The 25,950-nt window shown below is 50.9% G+C and overlaps 15 protein-coding genes and 1 non-coding gene across 16 annotated transcripts; 8 read left to right on the top strand and 8 right to left on the bottom strand.

The window, feature by feature from the left end:
- The first annotated feature begins 112 nt into the window (after window positions 1-112).
- Window positions 113-889, top strand: BCR37DRAFT_378753 (emp24/gp25L/p24 family/GOLD-domain-containing protein). The gene is made up of 2 exons (XM_040869115.1): window positions 113-218; window positions 259-889. Exons 1-2 carry the CDS (start codon window positions 167-169, stop codon window positions 840-842), a joined length of 636 nt encoding a protein of 211 aa, XP_040726066.1. The 5' UTR covers window positions 113-166; the 3' UTR covers window positions 843-889.
- Window positions 529-2,029, bottom strand: BCR37DRAFT_378752 (ClpP/crotonase-like domain-containing protein). The gene has a single exon (XM_040869114.1). It carries the CDS (start codon window positions 1,697-1,699, stop codon window positions 869-871), a length of 831 nt encoding a protein of 276 aa, XP_040726065.1. The 5' UTR covers window positions 1,700-2,029; the 3' UTR covers window positions 529-868.
- Window positions 2,005-2,086, top strand: BCR37DRAFT_t19. The gene has a single exon. It is a non-coding gene; the product is annotated as a tRNA-Ser (tRNA).
- Window positions 2,087-2,182: 96 nt separating this feature from the next.
- Window positions 2,183-3,597, bottom strand: BCR37DRAFT_277468 (glyceraldehyde 3-phosphate dehydrogenase). Its single transcript, XM_040866807.1, has 4 exons — window positions 3,410-3,597; window positions 3,336-3,368; window positions 2,338-3,292; window positions 2,183-2,287 (listed from the first exon to the last, which is right to left on the bottom strand). The coding sequence occupies exons 1-4, from the start codon at window positions 3,421-3,423 to the stop codon at window positions 2,264-2,266; spliced, it is 1,026 nt and encodes a 341-aa protein (XP_040726064.1). The 5' UTR covers window positions 3,424-3,597; the 3' UTR covers window positions 2,183-2,263.
- Window positions 3,598-3,885: 288 nt separating this feature from the next.
- Window positions 3,886-4,448, top strand: BCR37DRAFT_392227 (uncharacterized protein; the record flags this gene model as incomplete). The annotated part of the gene is made up of 2 exons (XM_040871123.1): window positions 3,886-4,047; window positions 4,086-4,448. 2 exons carry the CDS (start codon window positions 3,886-3,888, stop codon window positions 4,446-4,448), a joined length of 525 nt encoding a protein of 174 aa, XP_040726063.1.
- Window positions 4,449-5,284: 836 nt separating this feature from the next.
- BCR37DRAFT_386781 (uncharacterized protein) lies at window positions 5,285-6,175 on the top strand (the record flags this gene model as incomplete). Its single annotated transcript, XM_040870477.1, has 1 exon — window positions 5,285-6,175. The coding sequence occupies one exon, from the start codon at window positions 5,285-5,287 to the stop codon at window positions 6,173-6,175; it is 891 nt and encodes a 296-aa protein (XP_040726062.1).
- Window positions 6,176-6,289: 114 nt separating this feature from the next.
- BCR37DRAFT_402403 (Dihydroorotate dehydrogenase-domain-containing protein) lies at window positions 6,290-7,537 on the bottom strand (the record flags this gene model as incomplete). Its single annotated transcript, XM_040871910.1, has 1 exon — window positions 6,290-7,537. The coding sequence occupies one exon, from the start codon at window positions 7,535-7,537 to the stop codon at window positions 6,290-6,292; it is 1,248 nt and encodes a 415-aa protein (XP_040726061.1).
- A 303-nt stretch (window positions 7,538-7,840) lies between these two features.
- BCR37DRAFT_278862 (chaperonin Cpn10) lies at window positions 7,841-8,639 on the top strand. The gene is made up of 3 exons (XM_040866810.1): window positions 7,841-8,145; window positions 8,190-8,267; window positions 8,312-8,639. The coding sequence occupies exons 1-3, from the start codon at window positions 8,143-8,145 to the stop codon at window positions 8,546-8,548; spliced, it is 318 nt and encodes a 105-aa protein (XP_040726060.1). The 5' UTR covers window positions 7,841-8,142; the 3' UTR covers window positions 8,549-8,639.
- BCR37DRAFT_392223 (COP9 signalosome) lies at window positions 8,617-9,489 on the bottom strand (the record flags this gene model as incomplete). Its single annotated transcript, XM_040871122.1, has 1 exon — window positions 8,617-9,489. One exon carries the CDS (start codon window positions 9,487-9,489, stop codon window positions 8,617-8,619), a length of 873 nt encoding a protein of 290 aa, XP_040726059.1.
- Window positions 9,490-9,555: 66 nt separating this feature from the next.
- On the bottom strand, window positions 9,556-12,928 carry BCR37DRAFT_378743 (SNF2 family N-terminal domain-containing protein). The gene is made up of 2 exons (XM_040869113.1): window positions 12,703-12,928; window positions 9,556-12,659 (listed from the first exon to the last, which is right to left on the bottom strand). The coding sequence occupies exons 1-2, from the start codon at window positions 12,869-12,871 to the stop codon at window positions 9,625-9,627; spliced, it is 3,204 nt and encodes a 1,067-aa protein (XP_040726058.1). The 5' UTR covers window positions 12,872-12,928; the 3' UTR covers window positions 9,556-9,624.
- Window positions 12,929-13,079: 151 nt separating this feature from the next.
- Window positions 13,080-14,398, top strand: BCR37DRAFT_277461 (uncharacterized protein). The gene has a single exon (XM_040866806.1). It carries the CDS (start codon window positions 13,363-13,365, stop codon window positions 14,269-14,271), a length of 909 nt encoding a protein of 302 aa, XP_040726057.1. The 5' UTR covers window positions 13,080-13,362; the 3' UTR covers window positions 14,272-14,398.
- Window positions 14,399-14,672: 274 nt separating this feature from the next.
- On the top strand, window positions 14,673-16,547 carry BCR37DRAFT_346162 (tetrapyrrole methylase; the record flags this gene model as incomplete). The annotated part of the gene is made up of 2 exons (XM_040867669.1): window positions 14,673-15,471; window positions 15,568-16,547. 2 exons carry the CDS (start codon window positions 14,673-14,675, stop codon window positions 16,545-16,547), a joined length of 1,779 nt encoding a protein of 592 aa, XP_040726056.1.
- A 56-nt stretch (window positions 16,548-16,603) lies between these two features.
- Window positions 16,604-17,401, bottom strand: BCR37DRAFT_392219 (uncharacterized protein; the record flags this gene model as incomplete). Its single annotated transcript, XM_040871121.1, has 1 exon — window positions 16,604-17,401. One exon carries the CDS (start codon window positions 17,399-17,401, stop codon window positions 16,604-16,606), a length of 798 nt encoding a protein of 265 aa, XP_040726055.1.
- Window positions 17,402-17,458: 57 nt separating this feature from the next.
- Window positions 17,459-18,233, top strand: BCR37DRAFT_378741 (uncharacterized protein). The gene has a single exon (XM_040869112.1). It carries the CDS (start codon window positions 17,502-17,504, stop codon window positions 17,886-17,888), a length of 387 nt encoding a protein of 128 aa, XP_040726054.1. The 5' UTR covers window positions 17,459-17,501; the 3' UTR covers window positions 17,889-18,233.
- Window positions 18,234-18,528: 295 nt separating this feature from the next.
- Window positions 18,529-22,338, bottom strand: BCR37DRAFT_346002 (P-loop containing nucleoside triphosphate hydrolase protein; the record flags this gene model as incomplete). The annotated part of the gene is made up of 1 exon (XM_040867657.1): window positions 18,529-22,338. The coding sequence occupies one exon, from the start codon at window positions 22,336-22,338 to the stop codon at window positions 18,529-18,531; it is 3,810 nt and encodes a 1,269-aa protein (XP_040726053.1).
- Window positions 22,339-23,135: 797 nt separating this feature from the next.
- On the bottom strand, window positions 23,136-25,550 carry BCR37DRAFT_386773 (uncharacterized protein; the record flags this gene model as incomplete). The annotated part of the gene is made up of 2 exons (XM_040870476.1): window positions 23,136-24,984; window positions 25,129-25,550. The coding sequence occupies 2 exons, from the start codon at window positions 25,548-25,550 to the stop codon at window positions 23,136-23,138; spliced, it is 2,271 nt and encodes a 756-aa protein (XP_040726052.1).
- Window positions 25,551-25,950: the final 400 nt, after the last annotated feature.

Raw genomic sequence — 25,950 nt, 5'->3', positions numbered from 1 at the left:
TTAGCAGCATACGAAAGCTCATTGAGCAGCTAGACCAATAACAAACACACAAGTATTGGGAGAGTGGTGACTTGGTACTGAGTTGGTGAACAGAATTCGGCTAAACTGCACAGACGCGAAAGAGACACAAAGACGACGTGGTCACCCTTCCTACAAGACACAAGCCATGCGCTCCCTCCTCCTCTCCCTCTTGTCGCTGGTCTCACTCAGCACAGCACGTACGCTTCCTTCTTCCCATTCATTGCCTAACACGCTCAGTCAAGTTTGACCTTGAAGCACAGCCAGCAGGCTACAACCGTCCGCGCTGCATCAAAGACTATGTCGGTGCAGATACCATGGTTGTGGTGACGGCTCATCTCTCAGGCACACAAGGAGATGGTCAAAAAGTGGACATCACCATCACTGACTTGCATGGCAATCAATACAACAAACCCCGTAACGTCGCTGGTGAGAGTCGTTCAGCATTCACTGTGCATCAGGATACACATATCCTTGTTTGCTTTTACAACGAATTGCAGTCGAATGGTCAACAGGGTGCAGTGAGGCATGTGGAGTTGGATGTGGATATTGGTGCTGATGCCATGGACTGGGCTGCCATTCAAAAAGCAGAAAAGCTACAGCCCTTGGAGGGAGATTTGCGAAGGGCAGAGGAGACACTCTCGCATATCGTGGGTGAGATGGAGTACTTGAAGCAACGAGAGGCAAAGTTGCGGGACACGAATGAATCAACAAATGAGCGCGTCAAGGGATTCGCTGTGCTTGGTATGGTGACTCTGCTGGCGAGTGGTGTCTGGCAAGTTTGGTATCTGCGTTCCTTCTTCCAGCGCAAGAAGCTCATTTGAAAGCGCTTATAGGCAGCTAATTGACTCTACAACTTGTGAAACTTTGGCTTCTTCTTTTGCAAGACGGCCGTGATGGCGTCCTTCATGTCTTTGGTCTGTAGCATGTTGGCATTCCAGACAGCAGACATCTCGAGACCTTCTGCAACAGTATGCTCGCGCGAGTAGTCAAGCAGGTACTTGGTGCCTTGCACAGCAACAGGCGACTTTTCAGCAATCAGCATAGCCCGTTGCAGCGCACCATCAATGGTTGCTTGTTGACCCTGAAACACACGCGAGAGCAAGCCTTGCTTGAGTGCTTCATCCGCTGAAAATTCATCCGCCGACAAGGCCATATCGCGCAACCAAGAGCTATTACCAACGACATACGGCAATCGCTGCAACGAGCCAATATCCGCAGCAAGACCGATGGAGACTTCACGAATGGATAAACGTGCACAATTGCTCGCATACCGGATATCACACGCAGACAAGATGTCAATAGCAAGACCATAACAGATGCCATGTGCAGCAGCAATCACAGGTTTCAAACAACGTTGAATACTCGTAATGGCATCTTGGAAATCGAGAATGTGTGGACGCATCTTGAATGCTTGGCGTGCAGCGTCTGGCAAGTCTTCTTTTTGAACAATGCTCGCTTGCTCGATATCGAGGCCAGCTGTGAATGCTCTGCCATTCCCACTGAGGACAATGCAGCGGACATCTTCGTCATAGGCTGCTGCGTCAAAGATGGCGCGGAGGGAGTACCAGAGTGCGTCGTTGAAGGCGTTGAGTTTCTTTGGACGGTCGATTTGGACGTGCAGGACATATTCGCTTGGGAAGGAGACTTTGAAGTTTGGCTGGGTGTATTCTGCCTTCATCTTGAGCAGTCTTGATAGAAGTGTTAGTAGAAGTAGTAGTAGAGATACTTGGTCAGTTGAAGTGGGGTCCAGCTCGGAGACTGCGGAGCCCCGAGATCGAATTCATCGAATAGACAGCTTTGGCGAAATCATTTGACGCCTTCCGCGAGATTCTCCTGGAGCAGGGCCTACAAGCTAGACCATCAACAGAATGTGCTTCGCCTTGTTTGAGAACATTCATTGATGAATAGGAAGAATATGTGACTGCTTCTTTTGAAGATATTGTAAAAGTCCATATTTTACCATTCCTTTGAATTGTGCAACTTGTCTCCTTGGGACAGTGGTTACTCCGCGACCTTGCTAAGGTCGTGCGCTCTGCGCTCGCAGGTTCGAATCCTGCAGGTGACGCTTTTTTTCTACTCCCCTCAAATCGGCCTGGCAGACAGTGATCGAGCAGATACTACTTCTCCCTTCCCTTAGACTTCTACCCTTCAGCCATTAAGGCAACAAATACGGTAGATAGACGTTCATGCGGCGAGAATGTAAAATTTTTAAGATTCACTACGAAGCACACGATCCAAAGGCTTAAAGCTTAGATGACGACGACTCCTACTACGCGGTCAGCAACATATTCACATCAAACATTAGAGAGCACTTACCTGCTTTGAAGCCATGTAACGGACGAGGTCAACAACACGACGAGAGTAGCCGTACTCGTTGTCGTACCAAGAAACGAGCTTGACAAACTTGGGGGAGAGCTGGATCCCGGCCTTGGCATCAAAGACAGACGAGCATGTCTCGCCGATAAAGTCCTGCGACACGACCTCATCGTCGGTGTAGCCCATGATACCCTTGTAGGCACCCTCGGAAGCCTCCTTGATGGTCTGCTTGATTTCATCGTACGATGCCTCCTTGACGAGCTTGACGGTCAAGTCAACAACCGAAACGTCGGTGGTAGGAACACGGAAAGCCATACCAGTCAACTTGCCGTTGAGGGAAGGAATGACCTTGCCGACGGCCTTGGCAGCTCCGGTGGACGATGGAATGATGTTGTCTGCAGCGGTACGACCACCGCGCCAGTCCTTGCCGGAGGGACCATCGACTGTCTTTTGTGTGGCCGTGGTGGCGTGCACAGTTGTCATGAGACCTTCCTCAATGCCAAACTTGTCGTGGATGATCTTGGCGAGGGGAGCAAGACAGTTGGTGGTGCAAGAAGCATTGGACACAACAGTCATGTCGTTCGAGTAAGCCTCGAGGTTGACACCACACACAAACATGGGTGCATCGGCAGAAGGAGCCGAGATGACAACCTTCTTTGCGCCACCCTTCAAGTGAGCAGCTGCCTTTTCCTGGGTCGTAAAGACACCGGTGGACTCGACAACGGCAAAGACGTCGTGCTTGCCCCATGGAATGGAGGCAGGGTCACGCTCGGCGTAGCAAGTGATTTCCTTGCCGTTCACGACAAGCTTGCCGTTAGAGGCCTTGACCTCGCCTTGGAATCGGCCGTGGGTCGAGTCGTACTTGAGCATGTAGACCATGTAGTCGAGATCAATGAAGGGGTCGTTGACGGCAACAACCTCGACATCGTCAGCGAGGAGAGCGTTACGCAGGACACTGACGTTAGCATCTCGTATTTGACAATGAGGGATGGTCTTACATGCGTCCAATACGTCCGAAACCGTTAATTCCTCTGTTGTTAGCATCCTGCTAGTCTATAAGGGGCAATCTGACACTTTGACTGCCATTTTATTGAGTATCTAGAGTGTGGTCTTGGTGTTGAGGTGCGGTGTCGTTGGGAATTGCTGCTGATTGCAACGGAATCCCACGCTTCCTCTTCCTCTGCTGCTGCTGCTGCTGCTGCCACTGGACAACGCTCGGAACTGAAGCAGCCCTTTATTTGTCAAACACAGGTGTCAAGCACTCTTCTGCAATCTTCTTCTCCTACTACAGGCTCCAGAACCCCAGCATCCTACTAGGGGTCTTCTACTCGCTATCGGAAGGACTCGCCCACTTCCTCGCGTAAAGACGAGCGTCTTCCTGTTTGACCCGACTCCGTTCCGCGAGCCACCTCAGCGCAGTCACATTTCGTTCTGATGCGTCTACTGCTCTTATCCCTTCTGTCGCTGATTGCCGCCAACACTGAAAAGGCCGTCTTTCAAGGACCCGCGTCTGTCAGTTATGTCCAATCGCCGCTCGTATCAGCGCGCATGTCGCCTGACATTTCAGAGATTGGCAGGCTTGTAATGACATTGACAACGCCTGATCGGTCAGACGGCGAAGAAAGCGTTCCATGGACTGAGCAGCTTGTCGTGCTGGAGGGACTTCGACCCAATTGGCACTATGAGATTCGTCTATGCTGGCCGGCAACGGTATATGTATGCAAACTACCAACAACGGCTAACAGTAGATGCCTACAGCATTTGACCTACGCGTCCTTGATGACCTTGGCGTTCATCATCATTTGAACACCAAGCCAACACTGCTCCATGCCAACATGACCAAAGCAACGACACATCGCTACTTGCTCATCAAGGCTAGACCAGATTTTGTGACACCACAAAAACTGTCATCTGCGCCAGCTGTAACGTTTGAGCTGATTCTTGATCCCTTGGCATTTGGAGTCTTGCCCAAGTCACTGCTACCCGTGCTTGGCTGGCTGGCACTGGCGATCCTTGTAGGCCTGAATCTTGTGCTACCTTTGATTCATGCCCTATTGGATGAGATTGTTCACGGGCAGCGTCAAAAGATGGTACGAATCAAAAGCCAGTAGATGAGTCAGGGCATTGTAATCCCAGTGCTTGAGTCTATTCTGTGGTTTCACACACACAACTTCACAAGCCACGACTGCCGATCTGCCGCACACGCGTGGGGTCTATTGCCAGTGGCATTTTGCCACCTACCCGGTTGATATGACGATTGCTGACTATGCGATCAAGATTGAGATCCATATACAGACATTCACTTGCGCAGGCAAGGCAGTTTGATATGAGACTTAGTAGCAGAGATTCAGACCTAGTTAACCTGAAGTTGTAGGCCGTGTCACGTGTGGCAGCTTGCAAGCGTGGCCGGTACCTTGGGACTGGAACTTCTGACGCCTAATCAAACCCGCTCGCTCCTTTTGCATTTTTTCGATCGATCGCCTCCCATCCATTGCAATTTGGGTCGCAGACCGAGATAGGAGAGCAGAAGAAAGGGGATAGTTTGCTTAGTGACCAGGCCTTGTACTATGTATGATATGTACGTAGACCACGTATGCCGCTTGCGGGCAAGGCCCGGGAGTATTTCTGGAAAAGCAATCTTTACCTCCGAGATAGCCGCACGGGCTCAAAAATCGGGCTCCGACTGACTAGGCGAGGTACGACACACGGCTACAGATGGGAGGTCGAGATTGAACAGATGAACAGACGAGAGACGAACCGAGCACCATGTCATCCATCTAATCACCCTACAGAGATCCTATATAGGTACGGCTCGACGCAGACACAAGGGTGCCCCGCCACAACACCACCGCCTGGTCACACAATACATTTGGTGACATCCGGGCCCCAGATTGCGGACAGAGAGGTTTGAAAGGGACACAAAGCGACATCACAGGATAAGAGAACCATGGATCGATCTTCAAGTAATTGGATCCACGAATCCTACAAGACAGGCGAACATGCGAATTCGAGAGGCGACCGTCGCGACCGCAACACAAGCAAGCACATCCCATCGCCAACAGCAACACGAGCACATCCAATACCCACTCAAAATCAACCTGCCTATGCTGGAGGCATGGCGGCCAGCAGTCTTCCGACACAAGCATCCATTAATCTAGCGCAACAGCAACAGAGGCGTGTGGATAAGAAGAAGATTACGTGTTGGTACTGGATGTATGATCGTTGTAAGTTTGGCAACAGCTGCGTGCATGCGCATAGCTTGCCGCAACAGCAGCCATTGGCAAGTCCAATAGGAGGGATGCAGGAACATCATCGAGGGCCAATGCAGCAAGGTCAATCCATATTGCAGCACCAGCATGAACATCCGCAGCAGCAGCACCAGCATGTGCAGCTGCAACAACGGCAGGTTCAGCATGCACATCCTTGGAAAAGGCCGCCGTATCCCGTGGACGAGGCAGCGTACACAGTCAGCGAGCAGATACAGTCGCCACCGTGGCAACACATCAGACCAGTTTCAGCGCCTAGTCCCTGGGCAACACATACTGATGACAGGAGCTTCAATAGTAAGCCTTTCATGTCTGATACGGGTCACTCGCATGCATACGCCAGCAGCGAAAGGGATATTCGCGGTTCCGCAATGAGGGAGTATAATGTACCTGTCACAAGGTACAACCTCGAGCAACAAGAACCACTTGCAGACAAGACGCAACTCGACGAGTCGTTCGCCTGGCCACGACCCCCTCCCGGACGAGCACCGGCTGACGAAGTATACACATCAGACGACAAGGGCATGCTTGACTTCCTCGACAAGGATTTGCGAGCTCTCACGTATCAATGAAGCATTCTGCAGCGCCCAACTCAACAAAGTTGGCAAGATCTTTCAAGCGAGTCTCTGATGACATGAATCTCCATTTATTTGTAAAGTGATTTCATCTTTGTAGTCCGAATTGGTTTATCGTGCAATGAGCTCGCTCACTGTTGTGTTGCGTGCTTTGAGTAGACTAAACAACTCTTCACGGATCCGACGAGGAAAGCGGGGTCCTTCATATCCAAATGCCGTGTAAGCTTGAACGAAGGAAGCCCCCGCATCGAAATAGTCCAAGACGTCCTGACCAGACGAAATGCCGCCACATGCAATCAAACGAACCTTGTCGCCCGCTTGTTGTTGCCTCAAGTGTGACTTGAGCGTTTTGAGTGCTTGCATCGTCATTGGCTTGAGTGGTGCTCCACTCAATCCACCGGCTTCTTGTGCAACATCTTGATGCTGCAAGCTAGAAGGTCGCGCCAGGGTTGTATTACTGACGATACATCCATCAATCTCCTGCTTGACCAAAATTTGCGCAATACCAGCGAGTTCTTCGGTCGACAAGTCTGGTGCAATCTTGACTAGCAGCGGTACACCCTGAACATGCTTGTTGGGATGTGTATCTCGTGCCTTTCTGACTGCACCCAAGAGCGAAGACAACGCATCTCCGTGCTGTAACGTTCGCAAGCCAGGTGTATTGGGCGAAGAGACATTGATGACAAGCACATCTGCATACGGCCCAAGCTTCTCAACACCACGAACATAATCACTCACCTCATCGCCATTCTTATTTTTGCCCAAATTCAAGGCCAGTACTTTTCCGGGGGTTTTCCGATCACCACGTGCTGCAAGGCGTGCAGCAACGTTGGCATGACCTTCTGAATTGAAACCATAGCGATTGATGACTGCATTGTCCTTGGGAAGCCTGAAATATCGTGGCTTGGGGTTTCCTGGCTGCGGCTGTGGTGTGACGGATCCTACTTCGACATAGCTGAAGCCCAAGTTGAACAGACCATCAATTCCCTCAGCTTGCTTATCAAGCCCAGCAGCCAAGCCGATAGGAGATTCAAAGTCCCTGCCCCAGAGAGAGAATCCTAGCCGTTCTGCTTCTTCTTGGGAGAGAGTCGCCGTGTCACGGGCAGTGAGACCCATAGACAGTGCACGAATAGCAAGTGAATGACTCGTCTCGGCATCTGTTGTTGCACGAAGCACAGGCATAGCGATATGCGTGTAGAAGCCAGCGCGTGAATCGCTGAGGTAGTATCCGCCAAGCACAAGACCTGTTATTGTGAGGGTTGTTGTGATGGTTGAGCGAATGGGGCCAGCTGGCTTTCGACGCGTAAAGAGAGTGCGAGCATGCGGAAGAAGCGGCCGGGTCTGACGCGTGCTGAACATGATGATGTCGCTATGAAGTACTTGGTCGTCGCTATCAAAAAAGTCAAAAGTCAAAAGTCGCGACTCAACCTGATACTGATGCAGCGGAGCTGAAGTAATTGAAATACTATGGAAATACAACAAGACCTGTCTGCTTCTGTTGGAGGCCTACACGCGCCTTCGGAGATTTAGCACAATCGTCAGTAGCTATAGTCTTCTCAGCTGTCACAAGCATGCACGCGAGACTTCAAGCAGTCAGAAGCCCTCTAGTTTCTTTCTTTATACACATTGTGACGGCGAAGAACAGCTCCATGTTGCTAGCTGAGGATCTTGCACAATATCGAATCGCATTATTCATATGCATGCATGTTCTATGGCGAGAGGCACCCTGAAGTCTCGCAATCATAGACCCTCAAATCAAGCAGCAAATCACGGTCTAGGATCTCACCTGAAGAAACAGTCATGAGTCTACCAAACATTGACGGCAATGACCATCTTGTACACTAGGCCCAGAATGCGACAAAATGGTTGTGTGTCGCGGCTGATTCTCGAAATTTCCTCGTCGTCTTTTGTAGTCTGAAACTTGCGACGACGACATCGAGCTGACCTAAAAGAACATCGATATCATGGTAAGGCCTTGCTTGAGCTCATCACCTACAGAAGCTGATTCTAGTCAACCGCCATCAAATCTGCCAAGGCGATTCAGCCGCTCCTTAATCGCATCCTGATTCAGCGTTCCAAGGCCGAAACAGTATGCAACCAGCTACATTCACGTCGTAAGCTAACACCCTCCAGAAAACAGCATCAGGTCTCTTCCTGCCTTCATCACAAGCAGAAAAGAAACTCAACGAAGGAACCGTTCTTGCTGTTGGCCCTGGCGGTCTCGACGACAGTGGCAAAGTACACAAGATTGGATTGACTGTCGGCCAGCGTGTCTTGCTCCCTGCTTTCGGTGGAACACCCATCAATGTCGGAGAAGAAGAGTTCACCCTCTTCAAAGAGTCTGAGATTCTCGCCGTCATCAACGAGTAAGCCTCGTTTCTAGCATATGCATAAACATCCCTTCTCAACTTCTGTGAATGCTTTGATGTCTGTGGAAACTACACAATGCTCTCGAGCTCACGCGCATAACCCAAGGTCTGCGAGAGCATCGCACGCCGCGCATCTCCACCATATGCTTCCATCTCTGCAGAGGAAACTCCTGCTTCATCCTCATGATCCACCGCCATTGCATCAACATTGTTTGTCCCTGCCAATCGTGTCGTCGATGTAGCCGTACCTACATTGCCGCCTTGCTTGAAATGTACTTTGCCATTCCCTGTATCCAACTGCCATCCGCGTTCCTCACACAAGGCCGTGATGGCCTGCTTACTCCCATCCGGCATCATCAGCAAAGCCGCCAAATTGACAATGGGCAACGACTCATACGCACTCCCGACACAATCTGCAATCTCCCGCCGAATAGATCCAGAGACTTGCTCAGCCAATGCACGAAAGGCATCAGGCGATGCAGTCTGAGGTGGTGACGACAACAATGTTTGTACTTCTTGGTACGAGCCCTCTGTGATGTTTTGCTCTAATTGAGCAGCCCAAGCAACTTCAGGCGTACTGAGCAATATCTGTGGTAGTGACTCCAAAGCCGCATGAAAGGCAGCGATATCTTGACGCGTCAACAAGAGCAGTAAATGCAGCGCTGTGATGAGTGGGCGTTGCGAACCACTTTGTGCAGGGATCGACGCAGCAGCTGCCGCGCGTGTCGTACGCTTCCGTCCTTTTGTTGCTGGTGCCGTCGTTGCAGCTGTGGTTGAGGCCGTGTAGGGCGTCGCTGCGTACAGAGGCGCGAGCTGCGCATAGGCTTTCGAATAGGCGTCAGCGTCGGCCTGTTGAGAGGCAGAAAGTGCTTCTTGCTCGAGCAATGAAATCAATGTAGCTGTATCGCCCTCTTCATATGCTTGCAGCAGAGCACTCGCCATGGCTGCTGGACAATGGGATGCTGCTGCTCTGAGTTGAGTGCCCAAAAGTGACGCGTAGCAGAGATTCAACAGTCACAATTTCTACATGCATCTCTAAGGCACCGGCGCCAGCTATACAGGATGAGCATCAATGTCTCAGCGACGGGCTTGCTTCCTGACACGTCCAGAGAGGGTTGGAGGCAGCTCGACCACAGGTTCAGGTTCAGCGGCCTGTTGCTTGGCTGCACTGCTCGCCTTTGACTTGTTTTGCTGCTTCGGCGTGCTCTCCCTCGTTCCTGCAGCACTCAAGGCAGCGGCACCCTTCTTCTTACCCTTCGTGATGGGTGTACTCGTCCCGCTTGCTTGTCCATTGAGACCCTTGCGCTTCTTTGATTTCGGCAGCACCTCACTCGTTTCACTCTCGCTCTCCTCCTCATCCTTTGCACGCTTCCTGTCATCGCCCATCTCCTTGACAATCATATTGAGCAATGACTGGCATCGTCGCTGCAACTCTGCTGGCGTGCGCGACTTGATGAACCAATCAAATCTGAAGAGTGGCGACTCGCGAATATCTTGCCTCAACAAGTCATACACATCTTCGCGTGCAAGACCATGATGATGCAGTCGAACCATCAAATAACGATCTTCCTCTTCCGTGTACACTTTGCCCTTGTTTTGTGCATAAACAAGACGCATTTGCATCATGGGGTTCTTATACAGTGCCATCTTCTTTTTCAGCAATGTAGCTTGTCGTTCGGACTGCGCAATACGATGCTCACCGGCTTCAATCTGCTGCAAGTACCGCTCATGTCCATCCACCTCATCATAGCGAGCGAAGAAGACCTCAGCGTACGTCTTGACCTCCTCTTCAGTCTTCGTTTCCATTTCTTGTGCAATGGCTTGATAGGCGTTTCGACCATGACGCTCACAAGCGCGTATAAATGTGTGGAAATCACGACGTTGCCAATCGCCAAAGCCTTCTTGTGCCAGTTCCTCTTTTTCCTGCTGTTCTTCTTCTGTCAAGGCAACAGCATTGTCAATTCGAGCTTGCTCGGCTTCAATGCGTGCTTGCTCTTCAGCTCGTTCCTCTTCGCCAAGCTGCGCGTCCTCTTCAATACCAGGGACCTTGTACCCTTGCTCCTTTTGAAAGAATGCAGTTTCTTGCTCTTGCAACTCTGCCAAGCGCGCCGGGTAAAATTGATGGTCTTGAATGTGAATTTGCCGAGGTGGACGAGGTGCACGCTCCTTGGGTGGTGCTTTTTGTTGGTGTGAGCCCGTCTTGAGGGCCTTTGAGTAGTACGCATCAATCGAATAGCCTTCTTGCTTTCGTTCACGCTTTGAAGGATGAATCCAGAGTTGTCCCGTCATTTGCTTGCGCTTGGTGAAGTCTTCGCCATTCCATTCGTAGGTGTTGTCGCTGGTGAACTTTTGTAAGTCCTCGACATTGACACCTTCAAACTTCTTGTTGAGCTCAGCAGTGCGCTCCTCACCCTTCTTGAGGATCTCATCGAAAAAGTTGTCATCCGCAGCACCAATGGAATCGCCCTTGCGTTGGAAGATTTGCTCAGCACCGTGTTGCACCATGGAGAGCAAATCATCCTTCGACTCCTTCTTGTCAACTTTTGCGCGGCCTTGCTGAATGACGAGTTGATCAAGTCGTAGCTTTTGAGCGGCACGCTCAAGAATCTTTTCTTCAATTGCACCTTCCGTGACGAAGCGGTAGACGTATACTTGCTTAGTCTGGCCAATTCGATGAGCACGATCCATTGCTTGTAAATCGGCTTGAGGGTTCCAATCAGAGTCAAAGAGAACCACAACATCGGCTGTAGTCAAGTTGATGCCGAGCCCTCCAGCGCGCGTTGTAAGCAAAAACAAAAACTTGCTCGAGTCCGGCTTGTTGTACTCGTCAATGGCAGAAATTCGGTCCTCGTGCGAGGTCTGTCCGTCAATGCGACAATACTCGTACTGACGAAGGAAACAGTAGTCTTCCATGATATCGAGTAACCTCGACATTTGTGAAAAGATGAGGACGCGAGAGCCTTGAGCCTTCATGCGTTGCAAAAGTCTGTCAAGAAGCACCATCTTTCCAGAGTCATTGATGAGTTTCTCGTCCGTAACAAAAGGTGGCCCGGGTTCAGCGCCATCAAATAGGTAAGGATGGTTGCAGCACTTGCGTAGCTGCATGCAAATATTGAGCAGTCGTGTTTTGCCTTCCTTTTTGCCGCCAGCGCCATTGACGGCATCAATGTCTTTCTCCAAGAGTCGCTTATACCAAGTATGCTGCATCTCGCTCATGCCGACATACAAGTTGACCTCCTTCTTGGGCAAGAGTGACTTTTCCACGTCAGCCTTGACGCGACGAAGTAAAAATGGACGTAGCACCTTGTGTAGCTGCTGGACGACAGAATCTTGATCTGCCGACTGCTGTGAGAACCAGTTGTCAAACGCCTCTGATGAGCTAAACACGTCGGGAAGTAAAAAGTTCAGGAGTGCCCAGAGCTCGTGCATGTTATTTTGCAGAGGTGTACCTGTAATCAACAATCGGTTGCGTGAATTAAACATGCGAATGACTTGGGAGAGGAGTGACTCTTCATTCTTGATCCGGTGCGCCTCGTCGATCACGATGTACTCCCAGGCGAACTTGCGAAGGACGGCTTTCTCTCGAATGACCATTTCGTAAGAAGTCACGCAAACATCCCAGTCTCCATCGATCAATTCATTCTTGATGAGCTCTTGCCTCTCCTGCTTTTCTCCCTGCAGCAGCAGCACATTAATCTCTGGGATCCATCTCTTAAACTCTTGCGACCAATTGTGCATGGTACTTTTTGGCACAAGCACAAGATGAGGCCCTGGCGTGCTTCTAAAGTAGCGCAGGTAGCCAAGGAACGAAATGGTCTGCAAAGTCTTTCCCAGACCCATCTCATCTGCAAGGATACCATTGATGCCGTTTTCATACAAGGATACAAGCCAGTTGAGGCCCTGTACTTGATAATCGCGCAACAGCCCATGTACATACGGCGGTGATTCAGTGAAAATGGTACGATCGCTGTCCTTATCATTGAGGAGCTCTGCATCCTCTTCCTTCTCAGACTTACGGTGCCTACCTGCACCTGTCGCTGGCTTGCCCTTGGCTGAGGTCTTTGAAGCAGTTGCTTTTGCTACTTCTGCCGCAAATTCTGCGTCTTCGCTTGCTACTGGTCAGTTTGTACGCGTATGGGCATAGAAGCAACGAACCTTTCAAGTCGATAAAATGGCGGAAGAGGTCTGTTTGCCCAAGCAAAAAGGCAAAGCGCTTTGCAGAGTCGGCCGATTTTGCGGCATCGAGGTTGCTGTGTGCGTCCTGGCGACGTTCCTTGCTCGTCCTGCCATCGACACTGGAGGGAGCTGTGGTGGGCGTGTCCATGGCCTGCTCGATGGGGTTGTGTGTGCTCTGTTGGACGCGTCTTTGAGGGTCAGATTCGAGACTTGCGATATTCAAAGGATTCCAGGTCGAGCAATCCTTTGATATCGGCAAAGTTCAAATCCTGGAGGTCCAGTGGAGCCTCAGAGAAGTGCCGACAATAATTAGACTTGCCAAAATCAAAGAATTTGGCACTCTTCCTATGATCGGGAGCATGAGAGATCCAATGAGAGCGCTTAATTTGAGCGAGGTTTGTGCTAAAGAGCCAATCATCTGCGAGGAAAGTAAAGATAAGAGCCAATCATTGTCGCGATGTCCTTTGCAGCGCATCATAGATTTAGACAGTAGAGTAGACTCATAGTCTCACAGAGTCATAGTCATAGATAGTCTCATAGATTCATAGGCATATTCTGATATTCATCGTGTACAGTGACAACAGCGATCCGAACTTCCACCTACTGTTGAGCAAGGCGTGAGTCGTCACCCCTCTCGAAATGAGCCGACGCAGACACACTATATCACAGGCCATCTGCACTCTCTTATCTAGTAACTCATTTGGTGTTTCACGCCAGTGCTTGTTCGTTCGCTCAGATAAAAACCAGATTACAGTCGCGTTGTTTCTCATGTCATCTCACCATCCGGTAATCCCAGACGGACTGGTATCCCCAGAAAATCGGCCGGTAACCCCAGCCAACGACCAAGCTGCACCAATGCAGCGTTTGACGCCTGATATGCAGGCTGCAGTGCAAGCTGCTGTACAGCAGTACCTGTTGGAGCAACAGACTCCCTCTTTCGCGACTCCGTCCCGAGTTGTTCGTGCTCCACCACTACCAGTGGAGCCTGAGTCTCATGACCACATCTGGTCTATGGTTCCCATCATCGGACTTCCCATTCCCGGGAATCCGTCATACTTCGGGTGTGTGCAACCTGACAAAGCGACGCTGCGCCTGGCGATTGACACGCTCAGCAAGTCACCGCTCAAGAAATATGGGTCAAACTGGTATGACTTCATCAGGCAGGCAATTTATGCCATCAAGAATTCTGGCACGTCTCCGTTAGTGCTCCTGCCGGTATCAACAACGGCTGATTTTTTGGCTGCGTGCGGCGATGATGCGGTTCTGGTCAGCCTTCACACACTATGGCACTGTATCATCACCCAACTTGCAGTATCTGCCTACGGTGTTGAGACCGCTGAGACGGTGTACGCATGCTTAGAGCTGGTCAGAGGACACTACGCTCCGGATGCCTTCCTGGAGCGCTGGCTCAACAAGCAACGGAGCAGCATACACGACACGCCTGCAGGTAGGAATGATTTGACCACCACCACGGTGAATAGCATCAGCGTGCAGGACAACATCCATAATGTTGTGAATACTACTACTACTCGATCCGTGTATAGCTAAAGCATGTACTGAAAGCATACATTGAGGAGCGGATAGTCTACAGCCCTTTTGTTCAGGGGATTGATAGGTAGTGGAAGATGCAGACATCCTTAGCCAAGCCATCTGATCATTTGCGCTTCGAAGCAGGCCACCAGTTCATTGGGGAAAAGCAGTCACCAACATGATTGATTATCATACGGAGCTTCAATACTGATTCAAGGGTACTGTTCATTACATTTAACGATGAGCGACGGCTAGTGCTGCCGCTTAAATTCGTGAAACGTCTATATAAACCGCCTGGGGCGCGAATGGGAGAGATAAGAATCCTTCGAAATTGGCAACTCGACACTGCAGCTGACTACTCACCACAATCAACTTGCCTAGCTCGCTTCCAATCTGCTACTCTGCCGTAAGATCGCTGCATGTTCCCTACCGTCTCACCCCATGATTCTCTCCTTGTCTGTCTAAAGCCCGCTGCCACGGCTTGCTTTCTCGTTATTGGCCACAACAGGCTCGCAGCTGCACGTTGCTTCTCTGCTCTTGAAGCAAGCTACAAGACCTACGTCTCCTATGCCCCAGGGCTGCCTGTAGACCCCGAGCTTCTATATCGGATAGAACAAGGTCAGGTTGCCTATCTAGAAACAACAGAAGCGGTCGTTGCTCTTTCACAGCTCGACCAGCTTGATGTCGTTTGCGTCACAGATACACTGTCCAACATGCCGCAACGGAGATCCAGCGAGTCTTGTAGAGAGATTTCAGACTACTGCAAGCGTCGTCGGATTCACCTCAATATTGTCGATCATACAGATCTCAATACCATCTCATTTCCTGCGACGCATCGTTGGCGGACGGGTAATACGGGACATGCTCTACAAGTAGCTGTCAATACATTTGGTAAAGGATGCAGACTCGGGACACGCATCAAGCGGGAGATCATTTCTGCGCTTCCTACTGAAATAGGCCAAGCTGTCGACAATGTGGCTGCCATCCGTACAAAGATTGCAGAACTCTCAGTTGAAGAGGAGGAAGACAATGAAGCACCCCTCAACTCTCCTGTCCAACAATTTTCACCTGGCAATCATTACTTCCAGCAGGAATCTCCAGAAGAGGTCAAGATTCGACGGATGAAGTGGGTTGCGCAAGTTTCAGAGTACTGGCCCATCAAGACACTGGGTAGACTACGCCAGCAAGACATGGATCGCATTCTTGCTGATTTCGACGGTGCGAGTACGCCACAAGCGCCTACAGCGAATCCAACGCCCATGATTTCGCGCTCGAATAGTCACGCACAGCTTTCATCGCTGCCGAGAACGCCAGGGACGCTGCATGCTCTCAACTTGTCGGCACCCAGTCCAGCTCAACCGCACGGACCACCACGCGTGCTCTTGATTGGTAGTGGTCCAGGACACCCTGGTCTCTTGACAGTTGCTGCACACAATGCCATTAAAAAGGCAGACCTCATCCTCGCTGACAAACTCGTTCCGAGTGCTGTCCTCGCCCTCGTCCCAGCGAGCACAGAACTCATCATTGCCAAAAAGTTCCCTGGCAATGCAGAACGCGCACAACAGGAACTACAAGAACTCGCTTTACAATTTTGTCAAGAACACGAGACGGGCACCGTGATTCGCTTGAAACAAGGTGATCCATACATCTATGGTCGGGGTGGTGAAGAAGTTCTCTTCTTTCGGAAACATGGCATCGATGCGATTGTCATTCCTGGCATTTCTTCAGCAATCGCAGCACCACTCCTTTTTGACATTTCAGTCACACAGCGCGGTGTCTCTGATTCTCTGATCCTATGCACAGGTGTTGGACGGCTTGGCAAGACAAGCATTATGCCGAGCTATAAACGAGCACGCACACTTATTGTCCTGATGGGTGTTGCCAGGATTGGCGAGCTCTTGACAGCCCTGACGGGCAGCCCTGTGCAAGATGCAGAGAACGTTACAACAACAAGAGAAGGCGATGCATACCCACCCTACCTCCCCATTGCCTTGATTGAGCGTGGCTCAAGTAAAGACCAACGCATGGTCCTCAGTACGCTGGCTGGTATTGAAGAAGCCATTAAACGAGTCGGCGATCAACGACCACCGGGCATGCTTGTCATTGGCTGGTGTTGCTTGGCATTACAAGGGGAAGGCCATGTCAATGTGACGGAAGCAGATGGCATCGCTGCAGGTGAAGCGGGTGATCGGGCGCGTGTCCAGGCCGTCTTGGGTGATGCCGGGTATCTCGTGCAAGAAGGCCTTCGCGAGAACTGGCAAGCTTTTCTTGAAGAACAGCAAACCATCATGTAGGCAAGACATGAGGTCGTTATTTTGTCTATTTATACAGCATGGAGAAGGAGTTGGTCTCAGACTCCAGGTCGACGCTTCTTTTTACGCTTACCAAAGTCATCCTCGTCGTCCATAGCTACGCGCTTCTTGCCAGCACCAGAAGCACGTTTCTTACTCGCAGACTGATTGATGACTGGCGATGCGTCATCTGTTCTCTCCATCATTGCAGCAGCCGTTGCGCGTTCTTGCTTCAATCGTGTCACTTGCGCTTGGACATCCTCCACATAACTCCCCGTCTTACTCTCCAAATCCAGATCCCATGGTAGATCCGCGAGGTGCGGCGGTTGCGGTTGATGCCAGTATCCCACAGATAACTCCATCTTGCGCTGTTCAGCCAGCATGGCGCGTGCTGCACTCGCCAGGTCAATTAGAATTTGTGAGGGACCTCCTTCTGAGGCTGGCACACGGGTTGTTTGTCCCTGATCTATGCCGAGGCCAGCTGATGTCTGAGGCTTATCCTTCTTTACTGGCTCCGCATTACGAGCAGCAGTATCTCTCATCACTAGTGATGAATCGATAGAGTCCCCATTGGCAGCGTCAGATTTCTTTGCAGCTGTCGCTTCATGCGCAGCCAGCACTTCCTTGACCCAATCCGCATGACTCCCTGCTTCCTTGATAGCGCTCAAGTCGACTGCATTGCCGTCGAAGAGGACATCAAGCAAGAGATCAAGCTCCGCCTGTAGTTTGAGAGCAGCTTGCGCACGCGTCGTGACTTGTAGGTTGAGGTGGTGTTGGCGTGCTGTGACGAGGGTGAATTGATCAATGAGCTTCTTATACTTGCGCCTGTATGACTTTGCCAGCTGCTGGCTCGGCATTTCCTCTGTCTGTGCTTGTCTGTGGTCTGGTCCAACGTCGCGATGTCGTCGGCGACCATTTTCAAGAGAGAAACCAAGACAAGAAGCTCGAGAGACGCACATGGATAAGGGTCACGAGGCGACAGAGGCAGATAGGCGGCGGCAGCAGACTATCGATGCACTCAAACACAGCACTCAGCAGCAACAGCAACCGGCCATCAAGGAAGCCATCTCCACCATCACACTTCAAGATTTGGCACACATCAATGAAGTGCCCTGTGCGCGACAAGCGCTACTCTACGGCGTGGGCTCAGCGTGTCTGCTTGGTGCTACGAAATTCTTTTGGACACGCAGAGTAGGCCACTCGCTCAACTGGGGTGCAGGCACATTCGTGGCCATGTCCCTCGCGACTTTTGAAGGATGTCGCTTCCAGCGCTTTCAGGAACGCAATCGCATGAAGTACGCGGTTGACCGTGTTGAGATTCGCAGGCAAGAGAAGTCTTCATGAGACTCTACGATACTACAGAGCGTTGGTATGGATCAGCGACTTAAATGTTTGAGCTTCAGTGCGTCCTGGGGCTCCCATGACAGCATCACGCAGACCTTGCGGCCTACGAAACACTGCCAAGTTCCCAGTACGCTTTGCCAATATGCGTCTCATCATTTCCAAATGGAGTGCTTCTCAAATGCAAGAAAACAGCACGGCGACCTTGCTTGTTGGCAATCATAAGGAACAATTAAGTTGTTCAGCATTGCTCGCGAAGGTTGTATAGTCCTTCGTGGGCATCTGGTACCTAGGTCTAATCGTGTTGCCACATTCAGTCTCTGTGTTTCTTCTTGCCTCTGGAAATCATTGCTTCTGTCGGTCAGCAGCTGTATGGAGACACGGAGCAAAGGACTCGAGAGAGGCAGTCGTATCAGAAAGAGTTCAAATTCATCGATCCAGACACCCGAAGGCGCAGGGATCTAGTATAAGAGGTGCCAGAATAGCAATAAATTCATCTCGCTATACTGCCTGCCCTGCGTCTTTGCTCATCGCTGATGCAACTTACCTGCAGCCGTATGGCGTCCCAGAGCAAGTCCTTCTATGGATCGCTTCCTGCTTTTTATCTTCCCAACTTCCCTTTCTTCCCACGCTGAGGCTCTATTCAGATGGGGTCAATCCACACCAATCCTGCAGCCTGCACCATCTCCCTGAAGACGCCGCCCTCCTTCGCCATCAGCTCACTGGGCGTGCCCATTTCTGCCACCTGACCGTGATCCAATACCAAGATACGGTCATAGTCAATGATGGATGCAAGCCGATGCGCAATGGTCAACAACGTCGACTCCGAAAAGGCCTCCCTCAAAGTCTGCTGAATCAAGGCATCTGTCTCCACATCTACTGACGCCGTGGCTTCATCCATTACAAGAATCTTGCTCTTTCGGATGAGTGCACGAGCCATACATAGAAGCTGCCGTTGTCCAGCTGAAAAGTTGCTGCCAGATTCTGTTACTGGGCTGTCGAGATTGCGAAACACAGCGCCCGTCAAATGAACGCGTGCTAATGCAAGGTGCAGTTCGTCGTCAGTCGCAGTCTCGCTCAAGTTACTCCGCAGTGTGCCTTCAAACAAGAAGGGTTCCTGTGGAATGATGGTCATGCGCGAACGCAAGTCATGCAAGCCAAGCGTCGAAATGTCAATGCCATCCACCATAATCTTCCCATGATGCAATTCGAGAAAGCGGAATAGAGCCAACGTCAAAGTCGTCTTGCCACTCCCGGTACGTCCAACAATACCAAGCTTTTCTTGAGGTCTAATGGAAAAGCTAATGCGGCGCAAGACAGAGGGCAGATCAGGAGCATACTTGAGTTCAACTTCTTCAAATGCAATGACACCCTGCGAAGGCCAATCCGTTGGCGGCTCTTCCAGATAGTGTGGCGCCTCTGTTGGCATATCAGTGTATTCGAAACATCGCTCAGCCGCATTCATGTGTTGTTCGAGCTCACCGTATCGTCGAATGGCCCACATCAACTGCATCTGCAAACGCAAGGCAAATGACATTGCAAACCCAGCCATACCGGCATTGACATGTCGGGCATTGAGGACCAACAAGAGGCCAATCGCAGACACATACAGATTGCCAATAGACGTGAAGCGTACACTCAACCAGCGGTTGATACCCATGTTGAAGAAACGAGCACGACTGATGTTGTCGACATGCTTGAAGAACAGCTTAAGTGCGCGAGTCTGGGAACCAAAGGCGCGTAATGTAGTGATACCGCTGATGGTTGTTGAGAATGCTTCATACATGGGCGAGCGATTGACAGAGTCAAGTCGCTTCAAAGCTCGTGCTGCACCGGTATAGTAACGCCCAATCCAGATGCCAAAGGCAACGAGCAAGATAGCGGGCAAGCAAAAGACTGGCTGAATTGCAACGCAGATACCAATCGTGAGGAGAACATAGCCACCATTCTGCAAGACGTAAAAGAAGGCCTTGCCAAGATCCGAATCAACGACCTCGGCATCCTTGGAAAACCGACTCACGAATCTGCCAACGGGGACAGTGTCCAACATACGAAGTGGAGCATACATCACGGTTTCCAGCATCTCCATGTAGATCTTTCGTCCTGCTCGAATACAACCAGTGAAGACGAGCGCCATCGAGACGAGATTCGCGATTGCAGATGAGAGTTCGAGTGCAACAAAGACGCCGATCCAGTGTCCCAGAGTGTACTGGTTAGGGTCACTGGCAGACCAAAGTCGCAGCCAATATGAGCATGCCGCATCGAGAAACAACGTTGCTAAAATGAGAACCAGGATGGCAACAGCGAACGGCCAAGGCCCCAAAGCCCGGATGAAGCGCAAGTAGACACGAATCTTGACCATGCCAACAAACTTGACCTCTTTTTGTACCAACTTTTTGGCAGTCGACTTTTTTGGCTTGCCAACTTGCTCAATTGCCTCCTCTTCCTGGACGACTTGCTTGACGGACAAATCGACGAGCTGTTCCAAAGACCCAGTCCGCCTGAGCTCATCGACCGGTCCAACATGCTTCACGGTACCATTCTCCAAGGCTAGCACATACTTTGCGACAGAAAGCACAAGCGATACCTGATGCGTGACGAGAATTTGAGTCCTTCCTCGCATCAAAGACCCACTCAAACACTTCTCAACAACATGCTTTGCCACATGCGCATCAAGCGCAGAGAGAACGTCATCCATGACCACGACCCCGGCTCGAGAGTAGACCGCTCTAGCAAGTGCGACTCTAGCCTTTTGACCACCGCTCAAATTCAAACCACGCTCGCCAATTTCACTTTCATCACCGTCTTCGAGAATCTCAAGATCACGCTTGAGACTGCAGGCTTCAAGTACTTGAGCGTACCGAGATGCGACAAATGGACAACCGTACAAAATGTTGAGTTTGATGCTCTTATTCTCAAGCCAAGCGGTCTGCGCGACATAAGCTATCATCTCTGGGATGACCCAGTCGCCGGGAGCGACAAAGAGACTGTGCTCTTGTTGTGGCGAACGTGGTGCCATAACAGATCCTTTCAGTACCAGAGCCTCTCCGAGGATTGCTGTAAGCAGTAAAGTCTTTCCACATCCAGTATTGCCAGTAATGACAGAAAGCTCTCCTACTGGAAATGAAGCGCTGATATTTTGTAAGATGGGGGGATTGCCCTCGGTCTTGGAACCAGCATAAGATAAGTCAGCGTTTCTTATCGTGACGATTGATTCACCGCTCGTTGAAGAGGGCAAATCATCTTCAGCCAAGTAAGCGTCGATACGGCGTGCAGATGTCCAAACAGTGATGGCGTCCACCACAATCTCAGGAATGATATTCATGGCGAACTGCAATTGTTGCATGACAGCAATAGCAGTAAATGCAATGCTTGGCGTCAAATTGCCGACATAGACCGTGTAGATTGCGAAGGTGATGCTGATGATGCACACAGGGGCTATGATGTAGACGAATTCGACTGAAACATAGCCAATGTAAGACACTGTGAGCTGCCATAGTTCCTTTGCTCTGACCTTGCCAACTTTCTCGATGAAATGCTGTTCATTGCCTTGAAATTTGATTTGCCGGAGTCCAGACAGGATTTCCTGCATGAGTGCGATTCGCTTGTCTCGCACATGCATGAGTTTCTCTTGTGAGCTAAAGTACAACTTCGAAGTCCATGCGGTAACGGGCAGAAAGAGCAAAAGTACGGCGACACCAGGCATGGCAGTCCATCCAACCAGCTGGTATAGAAATACAAGCGCAATGACAATCTCGACGGGCGATTGAACCAAGAAGGAACTGTAGGAGAAAAATGTGCTGATTCGATCTGCATCCAGACTCATCAAGTTGACGGCATTCTGTTTGCTACCTTGATCTTCTTCAATTTGGCCAACCTTGTTGCGCTTCCTCAATGTCTTCTCGTAAACTTCGATGCTGACAGCTGCTCTGCTCTGTTGCTGCATGAGAACAGCAGAGATATGCCATATTTGAGCAGTGAGTAAGCCTTGAACCTGTCCAGTCAGGATCAGGCCGATCACAAGTGCCACGCCACGCCAGGCAGCTGTGGGTCGCTCGACAAATTTGATAATTTCCAAGAGGAAATAGTTTGGTGCAAAGGTGAAGACTGCAGCAGCAAGACACATGATAGTTTCGGCAAGCAAGTAGCCACGAAAGAGCTTTGCCAAGCGGACCATGAGCAAGCCTTTCCCTCTAGTTGCTTGCATATCCAGAAAAAGTTGCTCAGCCCGCATCTCGGGTAGGAGCTCATCGAGGTCGTCTTGATTTGCATCTTGATTGCTTTTGCATACTTTGATGACATGCCAGCACCATCCCATAACCAGCTGCGACCATATCGTAGCATTCGCAACTTGAGCAACCGGCTTATCGTTGTACTGCATTGGCGGCGCTCGTGGTATCACGACTGCTACCCCGACAACGAGAAGCAGAACTGATGCTGACATAAGGGGCATATAGACCGATTGACGTTGTAGCATCGTCATGAAGTCAAGCGGCGGAAGCCGGTCTAGGGCTTTGTACACCGCTGCCAGCTCCGCAAGATGGAGGATGATACCGACCGTCGCAACATGAATTGCCAATGAGAAGATACGCCTATAGTTGGCAGAGAAGACAAGCAATACGATGAGAAGAGTCAGGTATAGCCAAGCAACACTTGATGCCATCAAGGGCGAGTGATGTATTTGGATTATTTCAACCATCAACAGAGCGAGGCCAAGCGTTAGGACAAAGGCCAAGGCCATCTTCTCTAACCGTATACTATAGCGTGCATCAGGATCTATTTCTTCGTCGGCAGCCTTGCCCTTCTTTGGCGACTTCAAGCAAAGAATCAGACATGACGTTGCAACTGTGGCCACCAAGACGCTCGTGATAACAGTATCTGAATTCCCGAGAGAAGGACCTTTCGGCGAGACGCCGAACGGTATAGCTATAGCTCTGTCTCTGGAAAGTAGACTATCGCGCATCCCTCTCTAGCTAGGCCTTCGCTTGTAGTACCTCTTCAGAGGTCTAGCGCTAGCTCTTGGCGTTCGAACGAAGTGAAAATTCTCGAGATGGGCACTCGCGCTTCGGTTCATTTTCGTTGACAACTGCAGCTGTACAGGTCAGGGCAAGAATACCCGTGCGTATCCGCGAATTCAAATACACTTCCGTCAAGAACGCAACCAGGGGACTGAAGATGGACCGCAGAGCGGTCATATGTTATACAAATCTATTAAATTACAGATTGTCGCCAGGAAGCTGGTCACTAGCCTTAAAAGTGAGCCAAACACCAGACAAACAGCCCATACATGGCAGCCGACAGGTGTGTGCCGTGGAAAGTATGAGTCAATTGAGCACCTGCTCTAGATGTAGAAGAACGAGTGGCACTGACAGATGCTTGCACTGTCGCGCTCGGTGAGCTCGTAAGAATATCCGTCTCTACGACGGTAGAAACAATGCCAGCACTGTTTGTTGAAAGAGAAGTACGCAAAGAAAGAGCAGTCGCGGCGGCCAGCAATGATGTAGTGATGCGCGACCCTTGCGCATTGGTCGTTGTTCTGGCTATCGATACACTTGCAGTGGCGACGACTGCGTCAACGGAAGAAAGTACAGCGGCGATGGAAGACTGAGCGGCACGAATAGAGCTCAAGGCACTTCCAGTAGCAGTGCTTGCTACTGATGCCAACTGGCTTGATGCAGACCGCAAATTGCCTATCGCGCCTGCGGCATCAGTGAATTGCTGTTGCTTAGGGGCGGGTGTAATGCCTGCCGCGGCGAGTGCTTGAGACGCAGCAGTTGCCGCATTACTGGCCGAAGAAACCAGAGCTGGTGCAATGGGTAAGGCTCCTTCGGGCAACGATTGGGCAAGGACCCCGCTGCGCTGTACATCACCGTTGACTGGACCGCTACCATCTGAAACCGTGTTGCCTGTGGATCCTGCGAGACCCGAGTTTTGGCTGCCAGTGTTGCCAGATGCGATACCTACACCTGACCCAGATGAACCTGCCTGGCCGCTTCCAGGACTTGAGGCGAACGTACCAGCACTGCCGGCGACTGGCGCGGCTTGGGCGCTATTTCCGCTAATACCAGGCGCAGTGCCGGCCGAAACGCCATTGTTGGTCGAGACCTGCCCGTCGCCCGCAGCTGCATTGGCTACCGGTTTCGAGCCACCATTGTTGACCGAGCTGTCAGTACCTGCTACAGCTCCATTGCCATTGCCATTGTTGCTGTTGCTATTACCGTTTGTCTGCCCGCTGCCGGAAGCGATACCTGATCCAGCAGCAGAACTGCCGCCGCCGCCTGCAGGAGCAACATTGTTTGCCTGGACAGGTGCAACGGACCCACTGTCGCCTGTTGGTGGCACAGAACCTGAGCCTGACCCTGAGCCTGAGCCTGAGTCTGAGTCTGAACCAGAACCAGAACCAGAACCAGAACCAGAACCATTGTCAATAGCTGGCGAGCTTGCAGCTTGTGTAGGAGCCGGATCAGGAGCTGGGATTAGCTCAGGAGCGGCTCCACCACTTCCACCAATTCCTGAATTGCTGCCAGAGCCAGATTCAGTTCCACCAAGATTAGGACTGGGTATCAAGAGAGGAGGGGGTCTCAGACTGGGTGGCGTGGGCAAGGCCACCGCTTGAAGTTGGATCGTTGGGACATCAATAGGTTGTGTTTTGAGTGCCCGTGGGTCGATCAGCGGGTTGGTGAAGCCGCCAGCAACTGGGTCTGGACAAGACACCAGGCTCAGCGAGCTATAGAATGTTCTTGTAGTATTGCACTGTGCATAAGATTGGTAATAGCCCCTGGTGACAGTTTCCACAGGTCGCTGGCCGGGGACCAGCACTCCGTCCAAAACATACTCGTCGTCTGTGTCCTGAGCGTCATATGTGTAGACGAGATCTGCTGCAACGATGCAGGTACGGCCATCCAGGAATTGCGCCTGAGGAAATGGTCTCTGTCCGATGGCAATGGTGATGGGAGAATTGCAAGTAAAGGTCTGCATGGGTGCGAGTGATCCGCGATCGATGTAGTTTGGCGTCTGTGACCTCTGAAACTGTGGACTATAGCCGCAGGACCGAACTCCTACTTGACATGCTTGTTCAATGACTGTCGTCGAAGCAGTTCTGAAGACTGGACTAGAGTAAGTCACATTCCTGGAAATGTACTTGGCATTCACGATCGTCGGCCCGTAGCTTTAAGTGCTGTTGATGTTGCTGATTGCAGTGTTGTAGATGAGAAAATTTGTCTGTGCATCCACGAGCCAGTACATGCCTGTATGAGGCTCCATCCACCATGGAACCCATTTTCCATTGTAGTTGCCATATTCTTGTGTGCGATAGGGTCCGATATCACCGACAAACACAGTGTCGCCGCAAGAAGCGGCGGAGGAAGGAGGAAACGATCTCGATGTTCTTGCTGTCATCGAAGAACCATTTGAGGGTACTTGATACATAGGACCTAGTTGACCGGAAAGTTGACTGAGTTGTTGAGGCGAAAGGGGTCCAGGCAGACAATCGCGAGGCACTGCGATAGATCCAGCAGGAGGACCGAAGTAACCATAGTATTGTCGCTTCATTCTCGATGCTTCCTCGAGCAGGATCCTTGTTCTTGCTTGTTCAAGTGTTTCAATCGCTGCTCGCGCATCGAGAATGAATAGAGCCACCGCAGTCCAGCTGAGTGAAGCCTTCATTGTAAGATGCGAGAGAGATTAGTGCTGATAGACATTCAGTCTCCAGCCCAGCCGACCAACATGCATATATACTCAGCGTGAACGAGAACGGAAGCACCAAAAAGTTGTTCTCCAGAGTAGCGAAGTTCGCGAACTTTAGAAAGTTGGATCCGCAGTTCATAGATTATAAGGCTTCTTGCTGCCAAATGAAAACGCCCGACGCATGCATTGTGCTAGGCTAGCGCTCGACGTCAAATCTGGAACTGCCAGTGGATCATAATCCAAACATGTAGATGCCTTTGAGCGACATACGGGCAGAATCGTTCGGTCGACGGAAGAGTACATGGATGGTCAGCGTAGAGCCAAGTACCCGAGATCCATGGGCCAACTTGGCCGCAGCTGTCAAAAAATGGAACTTGAC

The sequence above is a fragment of the Protomyces lactucae-debilis genome, assembly GCF_002105105.1.
Source record: "Protomyces lactucae-debilis strain 12-1054 chromosome Unknown BCR37scaffold_7, whole genome shotgun sequence".
Classification (NCBI taxonomy): Eukaryota; Fungi; Ascomycota; class Taphrinomycetes; order Taphrinales; family Protomycetaceae; genus Protomyces; species Protomyces lactucae-debilis.
The sequence above is the reverse complement of the archived record's forward strand: the minus strand, read 5'-3'. Positions and strand labels throughout refer to the sequence as shown.